The following is a 25,307-nucleotide window of genomic DNA, read 5'->3' as shown; positions in this document are numbered from 1 at the left end:
GTGGCCGCTTTTTTAAAGGGAGAGAGACCACGCCCCATGGGCTGGTATCTCGGTGGTGATAGGCTGGAGGAGTGGGAGGACCTCCTGCAACACAGGTCTATTTAGATCGTTCACCTAGTCTTGATTTAACTTTGGCATATGGTACTTATCTAAAAAAAATGTCCATTTCTTTTACATTTTCCAATTTTGTGGCATACAGGCTTTTGTAGTAAGATCTAATGATTCTCTGAATTTCCTCTGTGTCTGTGGTTATGTCCCCCTTTTTATTTCTGATCTTATTAATTTGCATGTTCTCTCTCTGCCGTTTGATTAGTTTCGATAGGGGTTTATCAATCTTATTGAATTTCTCCAGGAACCAGCTTTTTGTTTCATTGATTCTTTGGATTGTTTTCTGTGTTTCTATTTTGATGATTTTAGCCCTCAGTTTGATTATTTCCAGTATTCTACTCCTCCTAGGTGAGTCTGTTTTTTTCTATAGCTTTCAGATGTGCTGTTAAGTCTCTAATGTGTGCTTTCTCTGTTTTCTTTATGTGGGCACTTAGTGCTATGAACTTTCCTCTTAGCATTGCTTTCATAGTGTCCCATAGGTTTGAGTATGTTGTGTCTTTATTTTCATTAAATTCAAGGAAGACTTTAATTTCTTTCTTTATTTCTTCCTTGACCCAGGGGTGGTTCAGTAGTTGACTGTTCAGTTTCTATGAGTTTGTAGGCTTTCCGGGGGTAGAATTGTTGTTGAATTCTAACTTTATTCCATGGTGATCCGATAGTACACAGGTGGTTACTGCAATTTCTTTGTATCTATGGATTTTTGCTTTTTTACCAACTATGTGATCAATTTTTGAGAAGGTTCCATGAGATGCTGAGAAGAACGTATATTCTTTTGTGTTTGGGTGGAATGTTCTATAGATGCCTGTTAAGTCCATTTGGTTCATTACATCTGTTAGTTCTCTTATTTCTCTGTTAAGTTTCTGTCTGGTTGACCTGTCCATTGGTGAGAGAGGAGTGTTGAAATCTCCTACTATTAGAGTGTGGGGTTTGATGTATTCTTTGAGTTCTAGTAATGTTTCTTTTACATATATGTGTGCTTTTATATTAGGGGCATAGATATTCAGGATTGAGACTTCCTCCTGATGAATTTTTCCTGTTATGAGTATAAAGTGTCCATCTCCATCTCTTCTGATTGATTTTAGTTTGAAGTCAATTTTGTTAGATATTAGTATAGCCACATCAGCTTGTTTCTTTGGACCATTTGATTGGAATACCTTTTCCCAACCCTTTACTCTGAGGTAGTGTCTGTCTTTGTGGTTGAGGTGTATTTCTTGTAAATAGCAGAATGTTGGATTCTGATTTCATATCCATTCTTTTAACCTGTGCCTTTTTATAAGTGAATTGAGTCCATTGATATTAAGTGATATTAATAACCAGTGGTTGCCAACTCCAGTTATTTTTCCTGGTGGTAGTGTTTGTGTGTTTCCCTTCTTTGAGTTGTGCTGGTGGAGGGTTGTTAGATGCTTGGGTTATTATGGGTGTTGTTGGCTTCCTTGGTTTGTGGTTTTCCCACTAGTATTTTCTGTAAGGCTGGGTTTGTGGCTAAGTAATGTTTAAATCTGTTTTTGTTTTGGAATATCTTGTTTTCTCCATTGATAGTGAATGCGAGCTTTGCTGGATATAATAGTCTGGGCTTGCATCCATGGTCTCTTAGTGTCTGCAGTACATCTATCCAAGACCTTTTGGCTTCATGGTTTCCATTGAGAAGTCAGGTGTAAGTCTGATCGGTTTACCTTTATATGTTACTTGACATTTTTCCCTTGTAGCTCTTAATATTCACTCTTTATTCTGTATGTTTTGTTGTTTGATTATTATATGGTGAGGCGATGCTTTTTTTGATCTGGTCTATTTGGTGTTCTGTATGCTTCTTGTACCTTCATAGGAATATCCTTCTTTAGGTTGGGAAAGTTTCCTTCTATAATTTTGTTAAATACATTTTTTTTGGGCCTTTGAGCTGTAATTCTTCTCCTTCTTCTATCCCTATTATTCTTAGGTTTGGTCTTTTCATGGTGTCCCAGATTTTCTGGATGTTTTGTGTTAAGAATTTGTTGGATTTGTTATTTTCTTTAATCAATGAGTTTATTTCCTCTATAGTATCTCCGGTGTCTGAGATTCTTTCTTCTATCTCTTATATTCTGTTGGTTATGCTTGTCTCTGTAGTTCCTGATAGATTACCCAGATTTTCCATATCCAGCCTTCCCTCGGTTTGTGTTTTCTTCATTACCTCCATTTCATTTTTCAAGTCTTGAACTGTTTCCATTACCTTTTTGATTGCTTTATCGTGGTTTTCTTGGGTATCTTTGAGACATTTATTAATTTCTTCTACCATTTTGTTTGTCTTCTCCACTTCTTTACAGCAGTTTTTTACATCCTGTTTAAGACCCTCTATCATTTTCATAATGCTACATTTAAAGTCTATTTCTTCTACTTCTTCTGGAATAGGGTGTTCAAGTCTTCTTGTTGTGTGATCCCTGAAATCTGGTGTTTTCATGTTGCCTTTCAGGTTGTTGGAGGAATTCTTGCATTGATGCCTGCCCATCTCTTCCTTCAAAAGCAGCCAGGAGAATCTTGGTGTCTTGGTCCAATCTATGCTGTGACTGACTCTGGGTGAATCTCCTCAGTGCAGGAGCAGGAACTGTTCCCCTTTGGGTGGATAGCCTCAGTGTAGGAGTAGGCACTGTTCCTGGGCCAAGGACCTCACAGTCAATAGGGCAGGTTTTGGGGGGGGGGGGGGGGGGGGAGGCAGGGATGTGTGGAACAAAGAAGCCCCTGTAGCAGGAGTTGAAAGGTCCCAGTGCTCCTTTCCGGAAGTTCTGCCCCCCCACCACGGATGGCACCCACTCACCGGTCTGAAAGGTTGTCCTCAGCACAGGGACAGGACTGTTGGAGGTTGAAGGACCCTGTAGACAAAAGGGCAAACTTTGGGGGGAGGGGAGGGTTGTGCGGAGCCAAGAAGCCCCTGCAGCAGGAGCTGGAGATGCCATGCACTCCCCTCCGGCCGGGCGGGTGCACACTCACACCTCTGGGTGGGTAGCCTCAGTGCAGGAGCAGGAACTGTTCCTTGGCCTAGGACTTCGCAGACAATAGCTAAAAAAAAATTTAAAAACGTAATCTTAGTATTGGGAAGGCAGAGACAAACAAGATCCTGAAGCTCATTGACTAGCCAGCCTAGCTGAAACAGAGAGTTCTATGTTCTGTGAGAGAGGCTGTCTCAAAAAACAAAATGGGGAATGATTAAGAAAGACACCTGACATCAACCTCTGACCTTCACACATACATACAAACAGTAGCATCTACATCCAAATACACATGTGTACACGCACACACACATGCATGCATGCACATGTCCACCCGTATAAAGATCCAATATTCTCTAGGGAGTTTAATAGTATGTGAAGAATATTTGTTTACATTATTCAATATTCTCCTCCATAATTTGATTTTAATGGCTTCATGATATTGGTACAGTTATATATTTAACTAACCCACAAGCATGAAACAACAGAATTTTTTCACTTTTTCAATATTATAAACAATGATGTGTCAAACATTACTGCAGGAAGAGTTTGTGCCTCTCATTAATTCCCTGTGACAAACTCTGAAAAATGGTATATATGAATAAAAAACTAATTTTTAGGATTGTATGTATGTATACGTAGTCAGACGCTGCTCGTTCATTTCCCAGCTGCCCAAAATAATCACTCAAAAACTATATTAATTACAGCACTGTATGGCCTCTTAGCTTATGCATATTTCTAGCTCATGCTTACATATTAAGCAGCCACATGGCATCTCACTGACTCCACTTCTTTCTTCCAGCATTCAGTTTGATTTTCCCATCTAGCTCTATTCTGCCCAATCATAGGCCAAAACAGCTTCTTTATTAACCAGTGGCATCACAGCATAAAGAGGGGAACCCCACATCACCTCCCTATTTTGTCTAAATAAAAAGGAAGGTTTTAACTTTAACACAGTAAAATTACTTATAACAAAACCGGTATCAAGCAAGAATTATAGTTACAATATTTATATCTACTTTATTTTTATCATAATTATGGAAAACTATAATTATAACTCTATTCTTTAACTCCATCAAAGACTCCAGAAAAATATAATATTACCTAAGTAAACATAAAGTGCATTGTAAGCAACTTCCAAAACTCTAGAATTGACAGAGACATCTCACTGCCTGGACAGTCACCTAAAGTTCTTCTGTAACAATGGGGCACCCATCTTCAGCCTATAGGCCCATAGTGTCTGGCAGACTTTTCCAGAAAGCAGGAAATGTCAAAGATAGTTCCACCTATATTGGCAGTTTCTCAGTCACTTTCTTTGTTGTCCTGCAGAATGTCTGGCAGACTCTTTCATGAAACAGGAACCCCAAAGGACTGCTCACCTTCTTTAGGCAGCTTCAGCAGTCATTTTTCTGTGGGTCCTGCAAGTCCAGTCAAGCAGTTCAGGCAAGAGCAGTTTCTTGCCCAAATGGCTAACCAACTCCATGAGAAGCCTCTTTGATGCCCATCATCCTCTTGAAGTAATTGGTATTGCTAGGACCAGATGTGTCTCATTGTCATGAAAAGTCCTAAGTTTTTAAAACATTTTAAATACCATATTCTGAAGGTCTCTGAAAGATCTGAAGAATACCTAACTAAAATATATCTCTATATATTTAGAAAACCTAACTAGCATGGCTATAAGCTTGACTATTATAGATGACTATTAACCTGTATTTCTTAATTATACATTGTGAGCTGCACAAGCATACTGCCTTAATCAAGACTAGAAATATATATAACAAAATTGATCTTAAATTTTTATCAATAAACCAAGATTCATACCAATGCAAAGTATTGATCTCTATAGCATATTCTCCTTTAAATGTAAAGAAACATTTATAAACAATATTTGGAAATCCTACACATATATACATGCATACATCTTTGAAAGAGTACTCCTATCTATAAGGCTCATTTCTTGCACATTCACAAATATTTGATTTGATATTAATACTAATAAATAATGTTATTACATATATTAATATTACAAATGTTAAGTATTTTCTTAAACAAACTTCTCCGCCAATGCAAATAACCCCAATCAGACCAAATTAGACTGAATTAAAATATACCCAGGTTTAACTGAGTGCCTTCACTCTTGGGTGGTCCTGGAAAAACACAAAGGGGAGGGAGAAAAGCTGAAATGACCACCAGAGATGAAAAGGGAAGACCACATGTTTATTCTCTAGAGGGTAGTTTAAATAGCCTGTGAGAGTGGTCTTGATCTTCCCTGAGGAGGGGTCACCATTTGGTGGGCTTCCTTGACCCTCCCTGGGGAGGGGTCGCCTTTTGGTGGACTTTTTCGGAGGTGGAGCTTGGACTGAGGAGACTCCCATGGGAGGGAACTTGGAATAGAGATTTCTGTCCAAGATTCCAAAAGTGGATGCCAGGGGGCTGGGGTGAAGCCCCCGACTAAATTTTCCAGACTCTGTATAAAGGGGTGCCAGGGAGCTGAGGTGATGCTTCCAACCACTAGATCTATTAATATTTGTCCATATTGTGCATGCAAGGGTACTTAGTGGCAGTGTTTTAGAAATATTGACAGAGACCTAAAATATGTGGTTTACTCAAGAGTCAACAGGGACTTCATAAGACCAAAGCAAGTTTATAAGGGGAACAGTAGATGGTGGGCCTAGAAAGGTCATAGTGAATTGTGCTAAGTAACATGACTCTACCCTAAGTGCTTTAGAAAGATCCAGAATGTTTCAAGGGCTTGGTATGGTGCAGAGGCACATAAAAGAGAGAAGAGAAGAAAGAAATATTCTGGGAGGCATGTATGACCAGGATCCCTCCTAGGGAATCTTGGGCTTGCACCAGGGCTGATTCATTATCTCATCCTCCTGACTACATGTAATTGGGCTAACATCTCTAATTCTTACTCTCAAAACCTTAAAGAATGTTCATACACCCCTTACTGACTAGTGAAGAGCTTGCCAGGAAAACAAGTTAGGTTTTGTTTGTTTTGATTTTTGCCTTCCCCTTTCCTTTTTTTGTCCCCTGCAAGAAAGAGTTGGTAGTTACTTTTCTTGTCTCTGTAACCAAATACATGACAAAAAAAAAACAGTATATTAATGGAGGGATGGTTTAATTGTGCCTTGTAGTTTGAGAGTAATCCAATCCATCATAGCAGGAAAGGTATGTCAGGGAACACTAGGCAGCTCTGTAGCCACAGGAGGCATCAGCAGCTGACTACATAGTATTGGCAGATGAGAAATAAAAATAGGTGTTTGCTGATGCTCAATCAGCTTCCTCCTTTTTACCCTTTGACTCGGTCGGGAGCCCTGGTACACAGGATGGTGCTACTACATTCAGAGTGCATCCTCCTACCTCAGTCCAACCTCTCTAGAAACGCCCTCCAAGGCATACCCAGAGGTATGTCTCAGGTAATTTGAAATCCACTCAAGATGGTAGTAAAGATTGGCTCTTAACAAAGAGAACAGTAATTATTGCCTTAATTTATTTTCTGACCCCAATTCAGAAGTCTTGTCAGCTCTGAGACCTATACGATCCATTCATCCATTCATCCATGTGCCCATTCATCCACTGTCCAATTGGCTATTCATCCAGGAAGTCCTCCATACATTCTTCTCTACACCACCATCATTTTGTGCATTCTATGATCGTGTCCTTTGATCATCTCTCTCCTCTCATCCAAATAGCCACCATGGTCCATCTATACATCCAAACATTCATTCATCCAACTACAAGGTATTGAGTACCAACTTGGTAAAAAGCATTCTATTAAACTCTTGAGTTATAAAGTTGTAATATTTTCCCATGAGGATCTTGTTATTGAGAAAACAGACAAACAAAGTAATATTTAAAGCACAATGTATAAAATGTCCAATGCAGAATGTCATGGGAACATATAGAAAGAAAGCCATCTCAAATAGAAACAAAACAAATAAAGATCAGGAGAGGTACCTGTCAAGGATTTAAAAGGTTGAGTAGGTGCCATCCAGAGAAGAAACAGGAGGAAAGTGTTTCAGACAAAGGGAAGGGCATGTCAGGAACCTGAAATAATGTAGTTATCCAAGGGTACCTAGTAGCTTAGTGAGACCAAAAGAAATGTGTAAGGAGAATGAAAGCACAGCAGGTGATGAGCCTTGAAAGATCACTGTAGACTGTGCTAAAGACCATGACTTTATCCTGAGAGTTTTAGAAAGAAGATGGGTGTTTTGGGGGTTCAGCATAAATCTGGGACATGAAAAGAGGAGACAAGAAATATTTTAAAAGGTACGTGCAAATACAGTAAAAAGAGAATACTTCATTCCAATTCTAGTTCCGTCTTCCCTAGCACCACCACCACTAGCAACCACATGTCTGCCCTACTCACCTTGATTCTCTCCAGTTCTGAGGAAGTATGGCCCTGCTCATCTGCCCTTTTTGCAGCCAGCCTTACCTCAATCATGCCTTTGATCTCCATTCAAAAGAAAGAGTACAAAGGTGCCTGGATTTTATGTTGTTGTTTGTTTTGTTTTCCAAACTCCAGAATAGTGGCATTTTAATGAATGAAGAGCAGAGCACGTTTTCCCCAACACTCTTCTAGTCTGTGAAGGAGGCAGTTGATACTGTGAGATACACACTTCCCCTTTGCAGCACTAAATGTCACACCATTTTGACTGGGAGAGAACCTGTCTGTTTTCCTTCAAATTCATTATGAAATCCCTTCGGCCATCACTGAACTTGCAGATCATCTACAAAGACACGTTGTCATCTCATCAAGCCTCCTCAGAAAATGAAAACAGAGAAAAAGAACAATAACCATGGCCCCACAGAGTAGGAAGTCTCTCTCCCCTCAACTCTACCAATTGGCTGAAGGAATCCCTAGGAGCTGCCTCCCTTTATGAGTAATTGTCTGTGATTCTTCACAGAAACCACATATATCTGTCTTCAGTTTTTCATCCTCAAAACAAGATGGAAATGGGGGTAAGAATAAGCTTTCAGGACTCGCCGGTTCTGGCCTTTAATAATATTATTGACCTGCTCCCATGAGCTAACTCATAAAATGGACTATAAAGGAATAATCAATTGCAACATTGTGAGAGCTGCAAACTCTGCAGGCTTGATGTTACTTCTTCCAAGTCCTGGTCAAATATCTTTGGAAACATTATATTGCCATCCCATGCCTCTGGGTCCTCATCTGCACAATTTGTAATGATAACAACATCATAGGTATATTGAAAGGATTATGGTGATGTGGAATTTCCCTCTGTATGCTGTGAATGCCATCGGTTAAAAAGGAAACTGCTTGAGTCTGTGATAGGATAGAATAGAGCTAGGCAGGGAAAACCAAGCTGAATGCTGGGGAAAAAAAGATGGAGTCAGGGAGAAGCCATGGAGTTGCCAGAGGAGAAAGACACAAGCTGCCAGCAGGAACCTTGTCAATAGGCCATGAGCCTCGTGGTAAAATATAAAGTAATAAAAATGGGTTAATTTAATATGTAAGATCTAGCTAGGAATACTCTAGAGTCATTGGCCAAGCACTGTTTCAAATAATATAGTTTCTGTGTGGTTATTTTGGGAGTCTAGGTGACCGGGAAATGAATGAGCAGCCTCCTACAACAGATTATGTGTTAGGGATGTGGTTTAGTGGTAGAGCCTAGTATGTTTGATACCCTGGGTGTAATACAAAAAGATTAAATGAATTAATACACATAGTTTAGGAAAGAAGATGACATATTTAAAGGCTTCATAAATTTAAGTTACTATTTCTCATTGGAAATTCTAAGTTCCAGGACCTTTGTGGGGTTGGAACTTCATGAGCAGGAGAAACCAATGAAAGCAGGACTGTCTCTGGACCCTGAGCCCTTTCTAATCCTTCTTAGAGGGGAAAGTGGTTCTCTGCAGTTGTCTTCAAACTTCCATTGGGATGACACTTTTCAAGTTCTTCTTCTTCAATATCCCTGTGGCAAGATTCTTAAACAGAACCTCTTGGGCCTGCATCCATTGCTGTTTGCATTGTTATACTGCAGGAGCAGCTTGCTGGCAGCTCTTTCCCAACTATAAGAGACTGGCGCTCTAATACAGAAGGGACTCAGAAACCTGGGATCTCCAGCTATTCTTTCTTGACCTTGACCTTTTGTCTTTTAAACTTTTTCTGTGGTTTGCCTTACTATCAAAATACTAGGAATGAACTGATAGTGTGGTTCAGTTGTAGCACATTTCGGTAGCAAACGCAAGGTCCTGAGATTCCTCCCCAGCATGGCAATTAACAAGCAATCAGTGGAAAACTTGTAATCTCTTTAAACAACAAAGAATTATATGAGTAAGAAAATAAAACAATATACAGTTTTGGGTTCATTGAAATGCTAATTCATTGAAAATATACTAGCTAAAACTCATTACCAATGACTTCCCGATAGTGCTCAATAACAAGAATGGAAAACGCCCTTTTAAGTTCAGTATTTGATATAGTCTGACTTGCACTTGCAATATGACCTTCAGTTAATAATAATGAACACAAACTTTTTCTGAGTAATTTTTTCAGACATAAATCAAAAGCAGATTCAACATTCTTCCCTAATCAAAATGTCAGCGCACAGCTGGAGAGATGACTCTGCTAGAAAGTGTAACCATGGAGCCTAGAAAAGCAGCAAATGACAAGAGGCCAGTGCCTCTCCCCTGAGGAGGGTTCAAAGCTGACTGCGTCACAGTGCACTGTCACACACCTGCTGGAGCCAGATGGCTTAGACTTAATGGACATGAAGCTGCCATGAATGCCTGAAATTTGCTTGGTGCTGATGACTTAAATCAATGTCGACGGGGCTCCTTGGTGTTGGATATGGGGGTGGAGTGGTCTCTCAAGGTCAGGCCCAAGAGCCTCTTGGAGAACTGTATTTCCAGAACCCAGGCATTGGTCAAAGAATGGGTGGTTTGGACAAGCAGAGTAGGTAAAGGATAGATTTGGTGCTTTATACCTCTGACTGTCAACATTGTATTCCATTTTGAGCAAGATACATAGACTCTATCAGCCTCAATTTCTACATGTGTAAGGTGAGAGTGGGGCATGAAAAGAAACAGAAGTGTAAAGCTATTGTCTTTAAATGGGGTTGAAGTTCAAAGAGCCGTAGTTGTCCCTTCTGTACACTGGGGGAAGAGGGTAGTTTTTGTGTGACCTCTTTTGACATCACATGTACACTTCTGAGCTTGGCCAAAACCAGATAATCCTCTTGGAAAAGGAATTTGAAACACATCAAAGGGAAAGAAATGTTCCGACAGGTTGCTGCCCCGTCTCTCTGGCTCACCTCTGCCTCACAGGCTTATCCTATGCTTCCCACAGCTTTGACAACTTGATGACTTCCCACCTGAGACTGCCTCCTCAGGACTTGCCTTCTTATGCTGCAAATTACTCGGATGATTCGAAAACCTGGCGCCCTGTGGAGGTCTCTCGGTTGGTCAGCAAGTACCAAAGCGAGATCTCTGACAGGAGAATATGTGCCTCTGCATCGGCTCCCAAAACCTGCAGCATTGAGAGCATCCTGCGAAAAACAGGGAGGTTCCAGAAATGGCTGCAGGCCAAGCGACTCACACCTGACCTAGTGCAGGTGAGTGTGGGCCTTCGTAGAATGAGGGGTGGCAGGAGATATCCATTCATAGCTCACAGCTCAGTAGTTCGCAACCTGTGAGCCATGACCCCTTTGGGAATTGAATGGCCCTTTCACAGGAATCACCTAAGGCAATCAGAAAATTATATTATGATTCATACAGTAGCAAAATTACAGTTATGAAGTAGCAATGAAAATAAAAATAATGTTATAGTTGGGGAATCACCACACATGGGAGCATGTGCCCATAATCTCAGTACTCAGCCGGCAAAGGCAGGAGGACCATGACACAAGGTGGAGTCCAGTCAATGAGCAGCTTGGGCCTAGTCCCGCTGCCTGGCTAGCTTATGCCCGAAATAACTACACACACACTGTATTCATTGAAATACTGCCTGACCCATTATCTATAGCCTCTTATTGACTAACTCTCACATCTTGCTTTAACCCATATCTAATAATCTGTGTAGAACCATGAGGCCATAGCTTACCAGGGAAGATTCAGCATGTCTGACTCTGGCGACTTCATGGCAGCTCTCTCTGACTCTGCCTTCTTCCTCCCAGAATTCTGTTCTGTCTACTCCACCCACCCAAGGGCTCCCATATCAAAAAGGCCAAGGCAGCTTCTTTATTCAACCAATAAAATCAACACAAATACAGAAGGACCTCCTACACCACTCGTGTGTGTGTGCATGCACACACACACACACACACACACACACACACACACACACACACCATGCTCTGCCCCTTTAGCAAACCTGACTGGTACATGTGGAGACTGTTGAAAGCAGGCATCAGGAAGAGTGCAGGGTTGGTCTCAAAGCCACCATCTGACACTGGACAAAGCTGAGCTTCCCAAGGTTGTCCTTCTGCCCTACCTTCTTGTTCACAAGTCCATCCCGAGGTACACAGTCCCTCAAGGCAAGAATATTTCCATCTGGAAACTGGGAAACAGCAAAAGAAGGAACTTCCTAGTGTACAATATAAATTCTAAAGTCTGTGGGGATCTCTACTACCACCACACCCACAGGCGAGCAATTCTGTTGCAGGGAAGCAAAGCAGTAGTTTGGTTCAGCATGACTAAGTAGCCAGTGTTGGTTCAAACTTTGGTAATATGAACACAAATAGTTTTTCAGGCATTGGAGGGGTTTTATTTAAGTTTTTAAACACAGCAAAATTTGGTAAATAACTTCCTGTTTATAAATAACCCAATCCCGTGTGCACAAGAAAATTTAAGACATGACTACATTGTCGCGACTCTACCTCGTCCAGCAAGGATGACGCGACCACTGGAGCTCTTCTCACTTCAGTTTATTCCAGGACTTTATTCACTTCCTCTCTCTCTTCCCCTCTCTCTCCTCTCTCTTTTTCCTCTCTCTCTCTCTCTCTCTCCTTGACCTCTCCCCTGGGCAAACCTCTCCCAGCCCTTAAGTAGGCATGGGCTGCCAATTCTGGATTGCCAGGTGGGCACTGCCCATAGGCCCACACATATGCAAGCAGCTGATGATCATTGCGTGATCAGGCATAAGTCAGACTTTAGCCATAGGAGTTGATTATACATCTCCATAAGGTGTGATTCCATGCAGCTCGCTACACTACATTGATAATACTCTTTGTAAAGTACATGTGACATCTCCCAGAAAAACAGATCTGATTCATTGATGAGCTCATATCTTGGCCACACAGATAGTACAAAATCATCAGTCATCTCTGCTCCCACTCTTATGGGTGAAAAACGGGTTCTGTGTAACCCTGTAACATTCCTGGTTCCCCTAGGGCTTATCTGTGAGCACAACAACCACCATACCTTCCACAAAAGACATTATAATGTGGCTAGATGAGTCTTGGGCTCTAGACAAGAGTGGTTCTCAGACTCCCTAATGCCGAGACCCTTTAATACAGTTCCTCATATTGTGGTGGCCTCCAACCATAAAAGTATTTGATTGGTATTTCATAACTATAATTTTGCTACTGTTATGAATAATAATGTACATAACCAATATGTGACCCCAGTGGGGTCACAACCCACAGGTTGAGAACCACTGCTCTAGACTCAGGTAAAGTCTCTTCCCTTTGAGTTCTAGACACTTCCATATTAACAATAGATGTGGGTTATCCCTTGGATCTTGACAAGTTCAGAGCACCCTTCTGATACATCTAGGATCACCTGTGTTCATATATGTAGACATCAAGGTATAGGCCAGAGCTCCATGGAATTTAAAAACTGTGCTTGAATCTAGAATCTCCCACTAAAAGTTGTGGCAGAATGAGAAGAAACAGAGTCCCAAGAAGAACTGGGTGCTTCTGGTTCTTATTCAAACATTCAACAAGTTCAACAACTGTGCTTCAGCTGTGGATTTGGAGATGAATCACACACAACCTCCTGCCCTAGTCTTTTGGCTCAGTGGTGGAGACAGATAAGACCACTTTTACTACCAACTCTTTCATGTTGCGATGACAGTCTCTATGGGGACAAGGACCAGAGTACTGATTTAAGTCTTTTATTCACTGACCAATGGCCTTGAATTTAAGCCTTAGACTTATCCTACGCTGCTTTGGCATAATACCTTCCAGGTTCTGACATTCTTTGACTTCTGTGGCTCTGCCACGTTTACTTCACAGATGCACCTGACATTTACCATCACCAAGTGCTGGGCTAGGCTTAGATTTTCTCATTTCTGGAGGCAGGCATGCTACCGTTGTACTGTGAGGTCCTGGATTCTCTCATTTCTAAAACAGCAGTACATGCTCCTTGTCTGCCTGATTCCTTCATCCTCATATTCGTAGAGATAGGAAATGCTTTAGAAAAGCCCCATCACTACAGAAATGCATGTAGAGTTTTGGTAACAATTGAGCCTCTTTGTTTTATTCATTATGCAAAATTCTTCTTTGTCTGCTTTTTCCTTTTGTATTTGACATGTAGCTTGCGAGTTTCCCTTCTTCCTACCCAAACAATATCTCTTCCCAACACTCAATAAAACAGCCCAAACCAGACTATTTTCACTTTTCCTTGGCCCTCCCCTAACACATCTTTTCATCCCCACTTGACCTAAAAAACAGAAAAAAATTATTTAAAAAACAGAAAAAATATCACCAACCAGTTTATAAATTCAGGAAAAACTCCATTGTTTTTCTATTCATGAAGATCAAAGTTCTCAGTATTCTTTTCTGGCAGCATCTTCTCCCTTTCTTATCATACTTTTCCCCAGAGACCTTTGCCCTTGGAGTCTAAAAGCTAACTGCCCTTGAATTTTTGCTACTCCTAGGACTCATCTGACTATCACCCACAAGCCTCTTCTTAGCTTGAGAAAATTTTAGTTTCAAATAGATCCTTTTCTACTAACACTGGAGGGAAAAATCCCTCACCTAGCCTAACCCAGAAGAATTGAAAACCAGACTTTAAAACAGTGTTATAGTAAATATTCATAACAGTGCTACTTATCATAGCCAAATGGTGGGAACAGCCCCAATGTCCATCAACTGATGGATGGCTAAATAAAATGTGTTGTGTCCAAACCACAAACTATTTATTAGTCAGCCGTAACAGGGGAAAAAATACTGATTCACATCCACACAGCTAAACCTTAAAAACATGGTCCATAAAATAAGCCAGACACCAGAGGGCAAGTGTGATTCTATTGATAGGAAATGGTCTCAGCAGGCAAATGAACAGAGACAAAAAGAAAATTAGTGGTTGACAAGGTCTAAGAATAGGAGAGAATTCAGAGTGAGTATTGTTGGGATGAAGCTTGTTTTTGTAAGTCATCTAGCCTATACTCTACACAAGCACTCCAACATTGTCTACAAATGATCAAGTATTGTGGAAGATCATAAAACCAACCACAAACCACCTATTCCTCTCCTGGAGGTCAAATATAGCTATAGAATCCTTCTCAATAGCATTCCAAACAAGCAGCCTCTGTTCCTATTCTCATCCAGAAAAAACTGAGACCTCTGACACCATTCATCCTTGATTTGGCTGAACAGCTCTGCTCTGTTTTTCTGACAATCCATCAGGCATGCGTCCTTATTTTTGGTTGGGAAATCTTTTTTTTACTTATGTATGAGTTGTATGAATAAAATGGGGAGCTATTATGGGATGTATTGAAAGGATATGTACCTCATCTTTCAATTTACACCAAATAGCCCAGAGCCAGCTTAGCCTACCAGCCAAGCCAGCCCTGGCATCTGTCAGTATTTAACTGAAGCTGCCCACCCCAACTCTCATTTCCTCAAGTGCCACTTTGTAACAGTGATCTAAGCCATATCCCTTAAGTGTGTGTGTGTGTGTGTGTGTGTGTGTGAGAGAGAGAGAGAGAGAGAGAGAGAGAGAGAGAGAGAGAGAGAGAGAGAGAGAGAGACAGAACATTGTGTGTGTGTTCGTATATTTGGGGAAGGTAAAAAAAGGCTACAATAAACTAGCAGGCCTTGTTCAGAGAACAGGAAAGGCAGAGGGGAGAGTGATGGAGGAAAGTCATTTGTTAAAAAATAAAGAAACTGCTTGGCCCTCATAGGTTAGAACATAGGTGGGTAGAGTAAACAGAACAGAATGCTGGGAGGAAGAGAAAGTGAGCTCAGACTCGATAGCTCTCCTCTCTGGGGCAGACGCGATGAAGCTCCGACCCAGGATGGACGTAGACTAGAATCTTTCTGGTAAGCGCACCTTGGGGTGCTACACTCATTATTAGAAATGGGCCAGTCCAGGTGTAAGAGTTAGCTGAGAAGAGGGTAGATATAATGGGCCAGGCAGTACTTAAATGAATACAATTTGTGTGTCATTATTTTGGGGCATAAACTAGCCAGACAGCTGGGAGCAGAGCAGCAGGAATGCAACCCGCAGCTCTTACTACAGAATGGCACCCGACGTGGTAGCAGCAATTTCTCAGGTCTGCTCTGCTTGCTAGAGGCAAGCAAGCGCTCTCATCTAAGAGAGGCTTCCTGACTCAGCTTTAGCTGCAAAACCCTGCAGCTCATTAAGAGGTCCTGCCACAAAACACTTAAATGGTATTGAAAAGCTGACTGCATGCTTGTTTGTTTTCAGCCATAGCAGGAAAATGTTGTGCTGTTTTAAAATGCCTGCTTTCTGGGCCATCCTGCCAGGGCAAACTCTGACTGTTTGAGGCAGGAGGGCCGACTACAGAGAGAGGACTTGTGTGTTGTCTGTGGACATGATGCTGCAATTTACTTGCTGGCAGGGACCTTGAAATGCCATAAAGTTGTGGCAGTAAAGATGGCTACAGCCGGTACCTCCACCATGAGACTGAAAGCTAAGGAATGGGCTGGATCTAACCGGCAAAGCCACTGCTTTAATCCTACCCATATTGCTCAGTAATTTAAAGGCTCATGTGATCAGAAAAAGAGAGAGAGATACAGTAAAAAGAGATTCAAAGACAAATTTTTTTTAATGATTTACAGTGTGTTAAAAAGATATGCAGGCTAAAAGTTAAAGTTCTTAAAAAAAGGAAGAAAGAGAGTAGTTGGGTGTGGTAGTACACACCTTTAATCCCAACACTTGGGAGGCAGAGGGAGATTGACCTCTGTGACTTCAAGGTGTGGTAGTACCTGCCTTTAATCCCAAAGCCTGGGAGGCAGAGACAGGTGGATCTCTGAGAGTTCAAGGACAGCCTGGTCTACAGAGTTATTCCAGGTCAAAGATATACAGAGAACCTGTCTCAAAAAGCAAAAAGTTAAAAGTAAAAATAAGCAAAATAGAGGTTAAAATAAAGCACACACAAAGATGGAAAATACACAGAGAATTTTGGTACTGTATGCTATTATGCTCTGTTTGAATTGTTTGAATGCTGAGAAAGGAGCAACAGCTGCTAAAAGATATTTGTTTATAAATGCTGCTGAACTAATCCAACATAGATATTTTGAAAATAGCTTGACTTCAGAATTTGTATCTAAGGATATGATACTTTGGAAAAGAGATTCTTCTTTTGTTTTCACAGACGATGAGACCCTGTGGATTGCTTCTATTCCAATAGGGTATGATAGACCACGCCCTCCTGAAAGGTTGCTGTGAACACCTTCAAAAAATTAGTTCGCTCAACTGCCAACTGAGATGAACCTAACAGACAGGTTACACCATAAAAGACCTAATTACCAGCGCCCCTACAGCAGGAAGCAGTTTGGAGAGAAATAACTACGTCCATATTCCCAAATATTGTTTATAAATGTTCTTTTACATTTAAAGGGAGAAATGATATAGGTATGAATAATTTGCATTGGTATGGATTTTAAGGTCAGTTTTGTTATATGTATATGCATATTTCTAATCTTGATTAAGGTATTGTGATTGTGTAGTTCATTTAAAAATGTAATGTATAATTAGAAATATAGGTTGTTAATGGATAATCATCAATAATAGTCAAGCTTGTGGTCATGTTAGTTAGATTTTCTAGATATATAGAGATATATTTCAATTAGATAGGCATTCTTCATATCTTTCAAAGACTGCAGAATATGGCATTTAAAATATTTTAATAACTTAGGGCTTTTCATGACAATGAGACACGTCTGCTCCTGGCAGCACCAATCTACTTCAAGAAGAAGATGGGTATCGAAGAGGATCCTTATAGAGTTTGATAGCCATTTGGGCAAGAAACTGCTCTTGCCTGGACTATTGCATAAACTGGACACAGAGAACCTGCAGAGAGAGGACTACTGAACTTGCCTAAAGGTGAGATGATCTTTCGGGGTTCCTGATTCATAAAGAAGTCTGCAAGACATTCTGCAGGACATAACAGATAGTGACTGAACTGACTTTGAAATTTCCTGCTTCATGGAAATGTCTCTGGATACTATGGGCCTGTAGGCCAAAGATGGATGTCCCAACAGTACAGAGAAACTTTGGGTGACTGTCCAGGCAGCGAGATGTCTCTGTCATTTCTAGAGTTTTGAAAGTTGCTTATTTCTTGTTTGCTTAGGTAATATTGTATCTTTCTGGAGTCTTTGATGGAGTTGAAGAATAGTTAGTTATAGTTATGGTTTTCCTTAGTTATAATAAAGATAAAATAGATGTAAATATTGTAATTTTTATTTGATAACTGTTTTGTTATATGTAATTTTGCTACGTTAATGTTAAAGCCTTCCTCTTTTTTTGTTTAAACAGAAAAGGGGAAATGATGGAGGAAGGTCATTGGTTAAAAAATAAAGAAACTGCTTGGCCCTCATAGGTTAGAACATAGGTGGGAGGAGTAAACAGAACAGAATGCTGGGAGGAAGAGAAAGTGAGCTAAGACTCGATAGCTCTCCTCTCTGGGGCAGACGCGATGAAGCTCCGACCCAGGATGGACGTAGGCTAGAATCTTTCTGGTAAGCGCACCTTGGGGTGCTACACTCATTATTACAAATGGGCCAGTCCAGGTGTGAGAGTTAGCAGAGAAGAGGGTAGATATAATGGGCCAGGCAGTACTTAAATGAATACAATTTGTGTGTCATTATTTGGGGGCATAAGCTAGCCAGACAGCTGGGAGCAGAGCAGCAGGAATGCAACCCACAGCTCCCACAACAGGAGAGGAGGGGGAAAAAATTACAGAAATGGAAGTGAACTGAGCCAAGGAGCCATCCAGCTGACCAGTGGACCTTAGATCTCTACACTGTGTCTTGTTTGGTAATAAAGTCGGCATGGGTGAAAGGGCCAGTGGTCACCACTATTAGAGGCTGACTCTGGAGTCTGGGGCTCCCCTCCTACAGAGCCAAGTACAGCTCTGTCACAAGGACACTCCCTGGAACCACAAATTATTTACAGCGGGAGCTGCCAAAGATGGTGGCAGGATCAAGAATCAAGAGGAAGTTGAAAATTCAGGGCTTATGTGGCTGTGTGTTCCCAGCGCTTACAGTAATTAAACCGTGACTTTCCTGCATTGTTCTAATGGAAATATCCCACAGCCTAAATTGCTAGTCCCCGAACAGCAGCGCAGCCAAGAACACCACACTGTTTTTCGTGATATGCTTTTTTGTAAAATCACAAAGAAGGCTTCCTCTGTTTTTATGCCAAGTGCAAAGAACCCCAGCCAGGCAGGTGTTGGAGAGGGAAAAGCATACCCTCCATCGTGTCTGTCTTCCATTCCTTCAAGAACCCAGCAATCTTCCAGGGACGTAGTCCTAACTGCAGGTCGGGAAAACTCCAAGGAGATTGCGCTGACGGAAGACGAGCTTTTTGACCACTAGATGTCATTACAGAGTCTTTCAACAGCTTTGTTTAAACCAGGACACCTGACAATTTTACTTCCTAGTTTCCTTTTTTTTTAATAGATAAAATTCACCAAAATACAGTTTAATCATTCAATCAATATAGGCTAATCTGTAACTGCTGAACGAGGTGAATTCATTGTTGTTTAGATTTAGCTCAAAAATATGTAAAGGGATGTTTACAGAACTGGAAGGACACTAGGAGGGAACCAGGTCTCTAAACTCTAGAAGATGACACTTCAAGTGTGGTGACAGACTGCACTATCTGTATTCTGATATCAGACATAGAATGACAAAGTGCTATCATGGAAGCAATTTTATATGAGATTCACGGTTACTTTTCAGAATATAAAATTTTAATTCCTCACAAGCCACCAGGTCAAGGACCCTTCCAAACCTTTCAACAGGTTTTTGTTTGGTCCTTTGTTTAAATATTAACATGAATATATTGATGTTGGAACATAAAAATAGCTTGATGCTGGCTGTATCGTCTTCATACTTGTCTAACACTGGGGTCAAAAAAGAAATTACTAGCCTAGTGTGATGAGGCACATCTGTAATCCCAGCATTTGGGAGGCTGAGTGCAAGTGAAGAGCCAGCCTAGGCTATATGAATGAAATGACCCCATATGTTTGCTGGAAGAAAGATTGGGGAGCTTGTTGGAGAAAGTGTTTCACTGGGGGTAAAATGAGGTAATTTGAGGTTTCAAAAGACTCCTGCTATTCCTAATCTTCTCTCTCTCCCTCTCTCCCACCCTCTATCTAGCTATCTCTATCTCTTTAGCTCCCTCACTCTCTCACCCTCCCTCTCCCTGCCTCTTTCTTGCACATCTAGATGTAAGCTCTCAACGGTTCCTGCCACTATGCCTTTGCTCCACCATCAAGGACTCTAACTCTCTAAAATCATAAACCCAAATCAAATATTTTCTTTTATAAGTTACCTTGGTTATAGTGTTTTACCACAGCAATAGAAAAATAATTAAGCTGGGAGGTGGTGGCACGCGCCTTTAATCCTAGCACTCAAAAGGCAGAGGCGGATGGATCTCTGAGTTCCAGGACAGTCAGGGCTGTTACACAGAGAAATCCTGTCTCAACAAACAAAACAACCAAACAAAAACAAAATTAAGACACTTGACATACTAATTTCCAGACTGTCATTTGCATTGTGGATTCGCGATAAAGGGGCAAGTAAGTCACCCACTTGGTCTGATAAAATAACTCCTAAATCATTCTTCATGGACCTCATGAATGAAAACAAAACATGCTGAAAGGCTTTTTCAGGCTCAGCATGGCCAAGTTTAAGAAGAAAAAGGAGGCAAGAGAAGACTAAGTTAAAAGTAAGCATGAGACAGGTCCTAGGCCTGCCCATGTGTTACTCCAAAAAAAGAAAAAGAGAAGCCCCAGTTGAAAGAGAACTGAAGTCTGGACAGTCAAAACAGACGATGAAAGGGGGCCTGTCTACACAGGGCTTTAACCTTGCCCGGCATTTGCACAGTAGTGAGCCAAACCCCTCAAAAGACATCAAGCCTCCATTTTGCTATGAAATGCTTCGTTAGAGATCTCACTACCCCTCTTTTGATATGCAGTAGCCCTTCCTTTATTTATAGTTCCATTCTCTAGTTCCCACGGTCATTCAAAAAATATCAAACAGGAAACGCCAGAAGCAAATATTTCATAGCTTTGAAATAAGTCTTATTATAGTACGTTGCTATAATTATTATATTTCATTTAATTGGTATCAGGATTTCCCTAAAGTGCCTTTCTACGTTTTCTTTTCTGTGAGACATAGTTTCTTATTGAACCTAGAGCTGTCCCTAGGATCCTGTCTCTACTCACCAACTTTCAGGATACCGTCCCCAGATTTTATATGGACACTGGGGATCCGAGCTTAGGCCCTTATGCTTCCACAGACAGCACTTTATGAACTCAGCCAACTTCCTAGCGTGACAATTACTGTATTTTTGTATGAGTTATCATTAACATTTTACCATAACTAATTTATAAATTAGACTTTTCCAGACTTCTTTGGATATAGAGAAAAATAGTTTATTTAGAATTGGTGCTCATATACAGAATAGCTTAGAGAAAAGTACCTGCGGTCATGAAGCAGATGCTTTTCCTGTAAATGTGATCTGGTTTAGAGGCCTCTGGACTGGCTGTGTCTACAAATATCTTCACACCACAAAGGAAGCAAAGACTAAACATTGTAATTACTGAATACTTTCTACATGCAAAGAAAGATATATGGAATAAAAAATTACAGAACCAGCTTATGCATCATGTTTTAAAAGTATTTATCAGGTCATAAAACCACTTAATTTTCGGAACTATAAATATTAAAGACCACTTTCTCTAATCAAACTGTAGTAACGTCAGACACAAAAATAAAAAGATAAAGAAAAAAATGAGGGATTTGACAGCAATCTTTAGATCACGGAACAAGGTATTGAAATTGTAATATGGAGAAAATAACAATGAAGAAAATTCTATATTACCACTATGTATATGACTTATTAGTCTTTACCAAATCACTGTTCAGCAGAAAATCAGAAATCAGTGCAGCATTGTCTTGGGCAGCTGTCAAAAGAGTTTGGTCCTTCATGTGGAAGAATAATACAAAAAGATACAAAGTGCATGTTTGTTCAATACGAAATCAGGGCCACTTCTAGTAGACATAATTTTTCCAACTGAGTCAACTCTCCTCTCTAAATATTATCTAGACTTCTGTGGAAGGCATGATTCCTAAACCTTTCCTGTCTGTTAGGAAGTAAATTTACTCTCAGTTTGTATATGACAACAGGTCACAGAGCAAGATAAAAATAAATGTCTGAGGCCAGTAAGGTGGATCACTGGGTAAAAGTATCTGCCACCGAGCCTAAGGACTTGAATTCAATCCCAGGAAGCCACGCACTCCCACGAGGTGTCCTCTCACCTCCACGTGAGTACCATATCATGTGCTCCCATCACACACACACACACACTGATTCAATAATTAAGGTTTTTGCTTTGGTTTGGTTTTTGGTTTTTCAAGACAGAGTTTCTCTGTAGCTTTGGAGCCTGTCCTGAAACTAGCTCTTGTAGGCCAGGCTGGACTTAATTCACAGCCTGCCTCTGCCTCCTAAATGCTGAGATTAAAGGCGTGCACCACCACCGCCTGGCTCTAATTAAGGTTTTTTGAGAGGGGAAGGAAGAGTTTATTTGGGGGGCACAGTTTTAGGGGATACAGTCCATCACACTGGGGAAGGCAGAGCTGCAAGAGTCAGGAGCAGCTAGATTTCTGTCAAGCATATGTCATAGGTTCTTGAAATAAACTTAAAACATCACTGTTTAAAGTAAGGGAAAAACAACAACAACAAAGGATTATCTACCTTACCACACAATGACAGAAAACTCATTCCTTCAGGAAAAAATAGGTTGTCTTGGGACAGAAGTCTCCTAAAAATGCACTGTCAATCTATCTTCTTGTAACTTTCCTGCATATAAATTATTTCTATTCAATTCCTCTAAGATCGTCCTCCTAAGTTGTTGTGTCTCTAGTCTAAATATCCCTAGTCCTATTTCCCATCTGCCCATTGCCCTCATATTGAAGTGTATTCATCTTTAGATCAACTATAAACTCTGTGGCTAGATTTTAGTTCATAAGAACAGAACATTTAATTTAACCCACTAAATATTATCCTAGATTAAATCCATTACTCTAGTCTACCAGCTTGATCCTGATTTTAAAAAAGAGTCATATTTATTTTTATTTAATGTGTGTGTGTTGCATACATGTACGTGTGTGCACTACATGCATGCTGGTGCCTGCAGAAACCAAAGGCAAGTTTTAGATTCACTGCAATCCAAATAGTTATGAGCACTGGAAACCAAAGCTTGGTTCTCTGGAAAGAGAGCCAATGATCTTAACTGCTGAGCCAGCTCTCTAGCCTCCTGAGTCTGATTCCTTCTCATACTACTATCATCCCAAGTACACATCACCCTCAGTTTTAATTAAGAGAACTTTAGTTTCAGTTGTTAATAAAATTTCTACATGGGACAGAGCCAAAAAGAAAACCTTATTGTTCCATGGAAATTTATCTATTAGTTTTCAGGCAAACCCAGTTAGCATTATCTTTGTTTTGTTGCAGTCAAGATGTTCAGTGTTATACTAAGAATCATTGTTGAATATCTCACTAAGTACATATATTCTAAGTCCATTTCACTTCTGAGATTTAAAAAGAAATAAAATCACCAGGTCAAAGAAGAAAGCCAGTTAGGAAATACTTGATTAACAGATTCTCAGTTGCTTCATGATATCAAGTATCCTCCCAGAAGTTTCTAAATCATCCCACTACAGCCTTACTTTAGGATATTTACCATGATCCAAGATGAGCCGATTTCTCTAATCCACCCTGTGCTCCTTTGGAATATCTAAAACGTGCTTTTTAGTCTTTTCTGATACCTGCATCCACTGCCCATGGCCCAGAGATCCTGTTTGCAAAGTCTCTGCGGGTCTGGTTCAGAAGAGTACAAGCTTGTTTGCTGCTGCTGGCTTTCTGCTGCTACTCACCAGACTTTGTTCCACTCTTTTCAGATGGAAGTTTCATCATCTGGCAAAGAAGACAGTCAAACCCTAAAAAAAGCAGACCCTTCAGTTTGTTAACGACAAAAATTCTTCCCATAACCTTTTTTAACAAGCCTTTTTTAAATCTCTGTACAATGCCAAGTGTCGGGATTGTTTGGTTTTGGATTTGCTTTTTTGTTTGTTTAGTTGGCTGGTTGATTGGTTTGGTTTGGACAAGGTCTTGCTATTTATCTCAGGCTAGCCTTAAACTCATGATCTTCCAACTTTGGCCTCCTGAGTGTTGGGATTTCAGGCATGTGTCACCACACTCAGCTCAAATAGATATTTTTAAAGACTTCTAATTAAAGTATGAATTACATAATTACATAAATCTTAAGTATATTGGGTAAAATGTAACATGTGGGTTCACTCAGAAACACCATCTACAAGATCCTGGATGTTTCTGGCCCCTCAGAAGGCTTTTTTTTTTTTTGTCCCTTTCCAGTAAAAAGTCCCTTCCTAGGATGACAAACCATCCCAGTCTGCTCAGAACTACTTGATTTTAGCAATAAAAGTACAATATCCCAGACAACTTCTCAATTCCAGTTCAACTAAAAGCTCACTCTATCTCCTTTTAAAAGTAGTCACCTTTCTGGGCTGAACCACCTTGGATGTTCTTTGCCTGTTTTGCTTTGTTTTTTGTTTGTTTGTTTATGACAGAGTTTCTCTGTGAAGCCCTGTTTGTCCTGGAACTCGCTCTGTAGACCAGGATGGCTTCAAACTCAAAAGATCCACCCGCCTCTACCTCCCGATTTTTGCTTGTTTTTGAACTTTATTTAAATGAAATAACACAGTATTATAATGTTAGTATTTCATCAAGTTATTGAATCAATAGTTAATTTTCTTTTTTCTAAAAATATGATAGTTTACTTTGGATGACACAAGTTACATATTCTGCCATTGATGAACATTTGAGTTGCATTTACTTTGGGTTATTGTCAATTGAAATTTATGTCAACATTCTCTCGTTTGTTTGTTTGTTTGTTTGTTTGTTTGTTTTATAGCCTGGCTGCAGTTTTCCCTCCCTCCTCTCAGCCCAGTCCCTCTCCTCCATTCTTTCACAGTTCCCACCACTTGTTCCACTTTTCCTCTGTTTCTGTTTATGAAAGGGCAGGTCTCCCATAAGTATTAATAAAACAGGGCATAGCAAGTTGCAATAAGACTAAGTACCCTCCTCCTCCATGTATTAAGGCTGAACAAGGCAACCCAGTATGAGGAGGAGGATCCCAAGAACCTGTAAAAGAATCAGAGAGAGCCTCTGTTCTCCCTGTTAGCAGTCCCACAAAAGGATCAAACCATACAACTGTAACAAATATGCCGAGTGGCTAGGTCAGTCCCATGCAGGTTGTTGGTTCAATTTCTGTGAGTCCCTATGAGCCTAGTTTAGTTAATATTGTGAGTTTTCTTGTGATGTCCTTGACCCCTCTGGCTCCTCCAATCCTTCCTCCCCCTTTTCTGTAGGATTCCTAGAACTCTGCCTAATGCTTGGCTGTGAGTCAGCATCTGTTTCCACCAGTTGCTGGATGAAGCCTCTCTGATGAAAACTGCTCGTCACAGGAGATTGTCAGTTCAGGCTACTTATCCACTATTGCTAAGTTGGGGTCTTCCTTGTGGATTCCTGGGAGATTCTCTTGCACCAGATTTTTATCTGACCCCAAATGCACCCCTTTCCAGTAGTCTGTTTCAGTACTCTCTCCCACAGTTCCACACCCCCAAGCTGATCACTCATGTTCCCATCCTGACCAGTCCTCAATTCACTCAAGAAATCTCTTTTATTCCACTTCCCAGGAAGATCTGAGTGCCCCACCACAATAAACCCTCCTTGTTTTCTAGCCTCTCTAGGTCTGTGGATTGTAGC

General features: G+C 40.6%; 1 protein-coding gene across 1 annotated transcript in view; it reads left to right on the top strand.

The window, feature by feature from the left end:
• The window catches only part of LOC121441033 (divergent protein kinase domain 2B), a 49,055-nt gene that overhangs the window by 8,194 nt on the left and 15,554 nt on the right, over positions 1 to 25,307 (top strand). The window contains exon 2 of the mRNA XM_041642174.1: positions 10,387 to 10,651. Coding sequence (XP_041498108.1) covers positions 10,387 to 10,651 — 265 coding nt within the window. The remainder of the gene's footprint in view (positions 1 to 10,386; positions 10,652 to 25,307) is intronic.

The sequence above is a fragment of the Microtus oregoni genome, unplaced genomic scaffold, assembly GCF_018167655.1.
Source record: "Microtus oregoni isolate MIOR12 unplaced genomic scaffold, Mior012 000073F_000, whole genome shotgun sequence".
NCBI lineage: Eukaryota > Metazoa > Chordata > Mammalia > Rodentia > Cricetidae > Microtus > Microtus oregoni.
The sequence above is the reverse complement of the archived record's forward strand: the minus strand, read 5'-3'. Positions and strand labels throughout refer to the sequence as shown.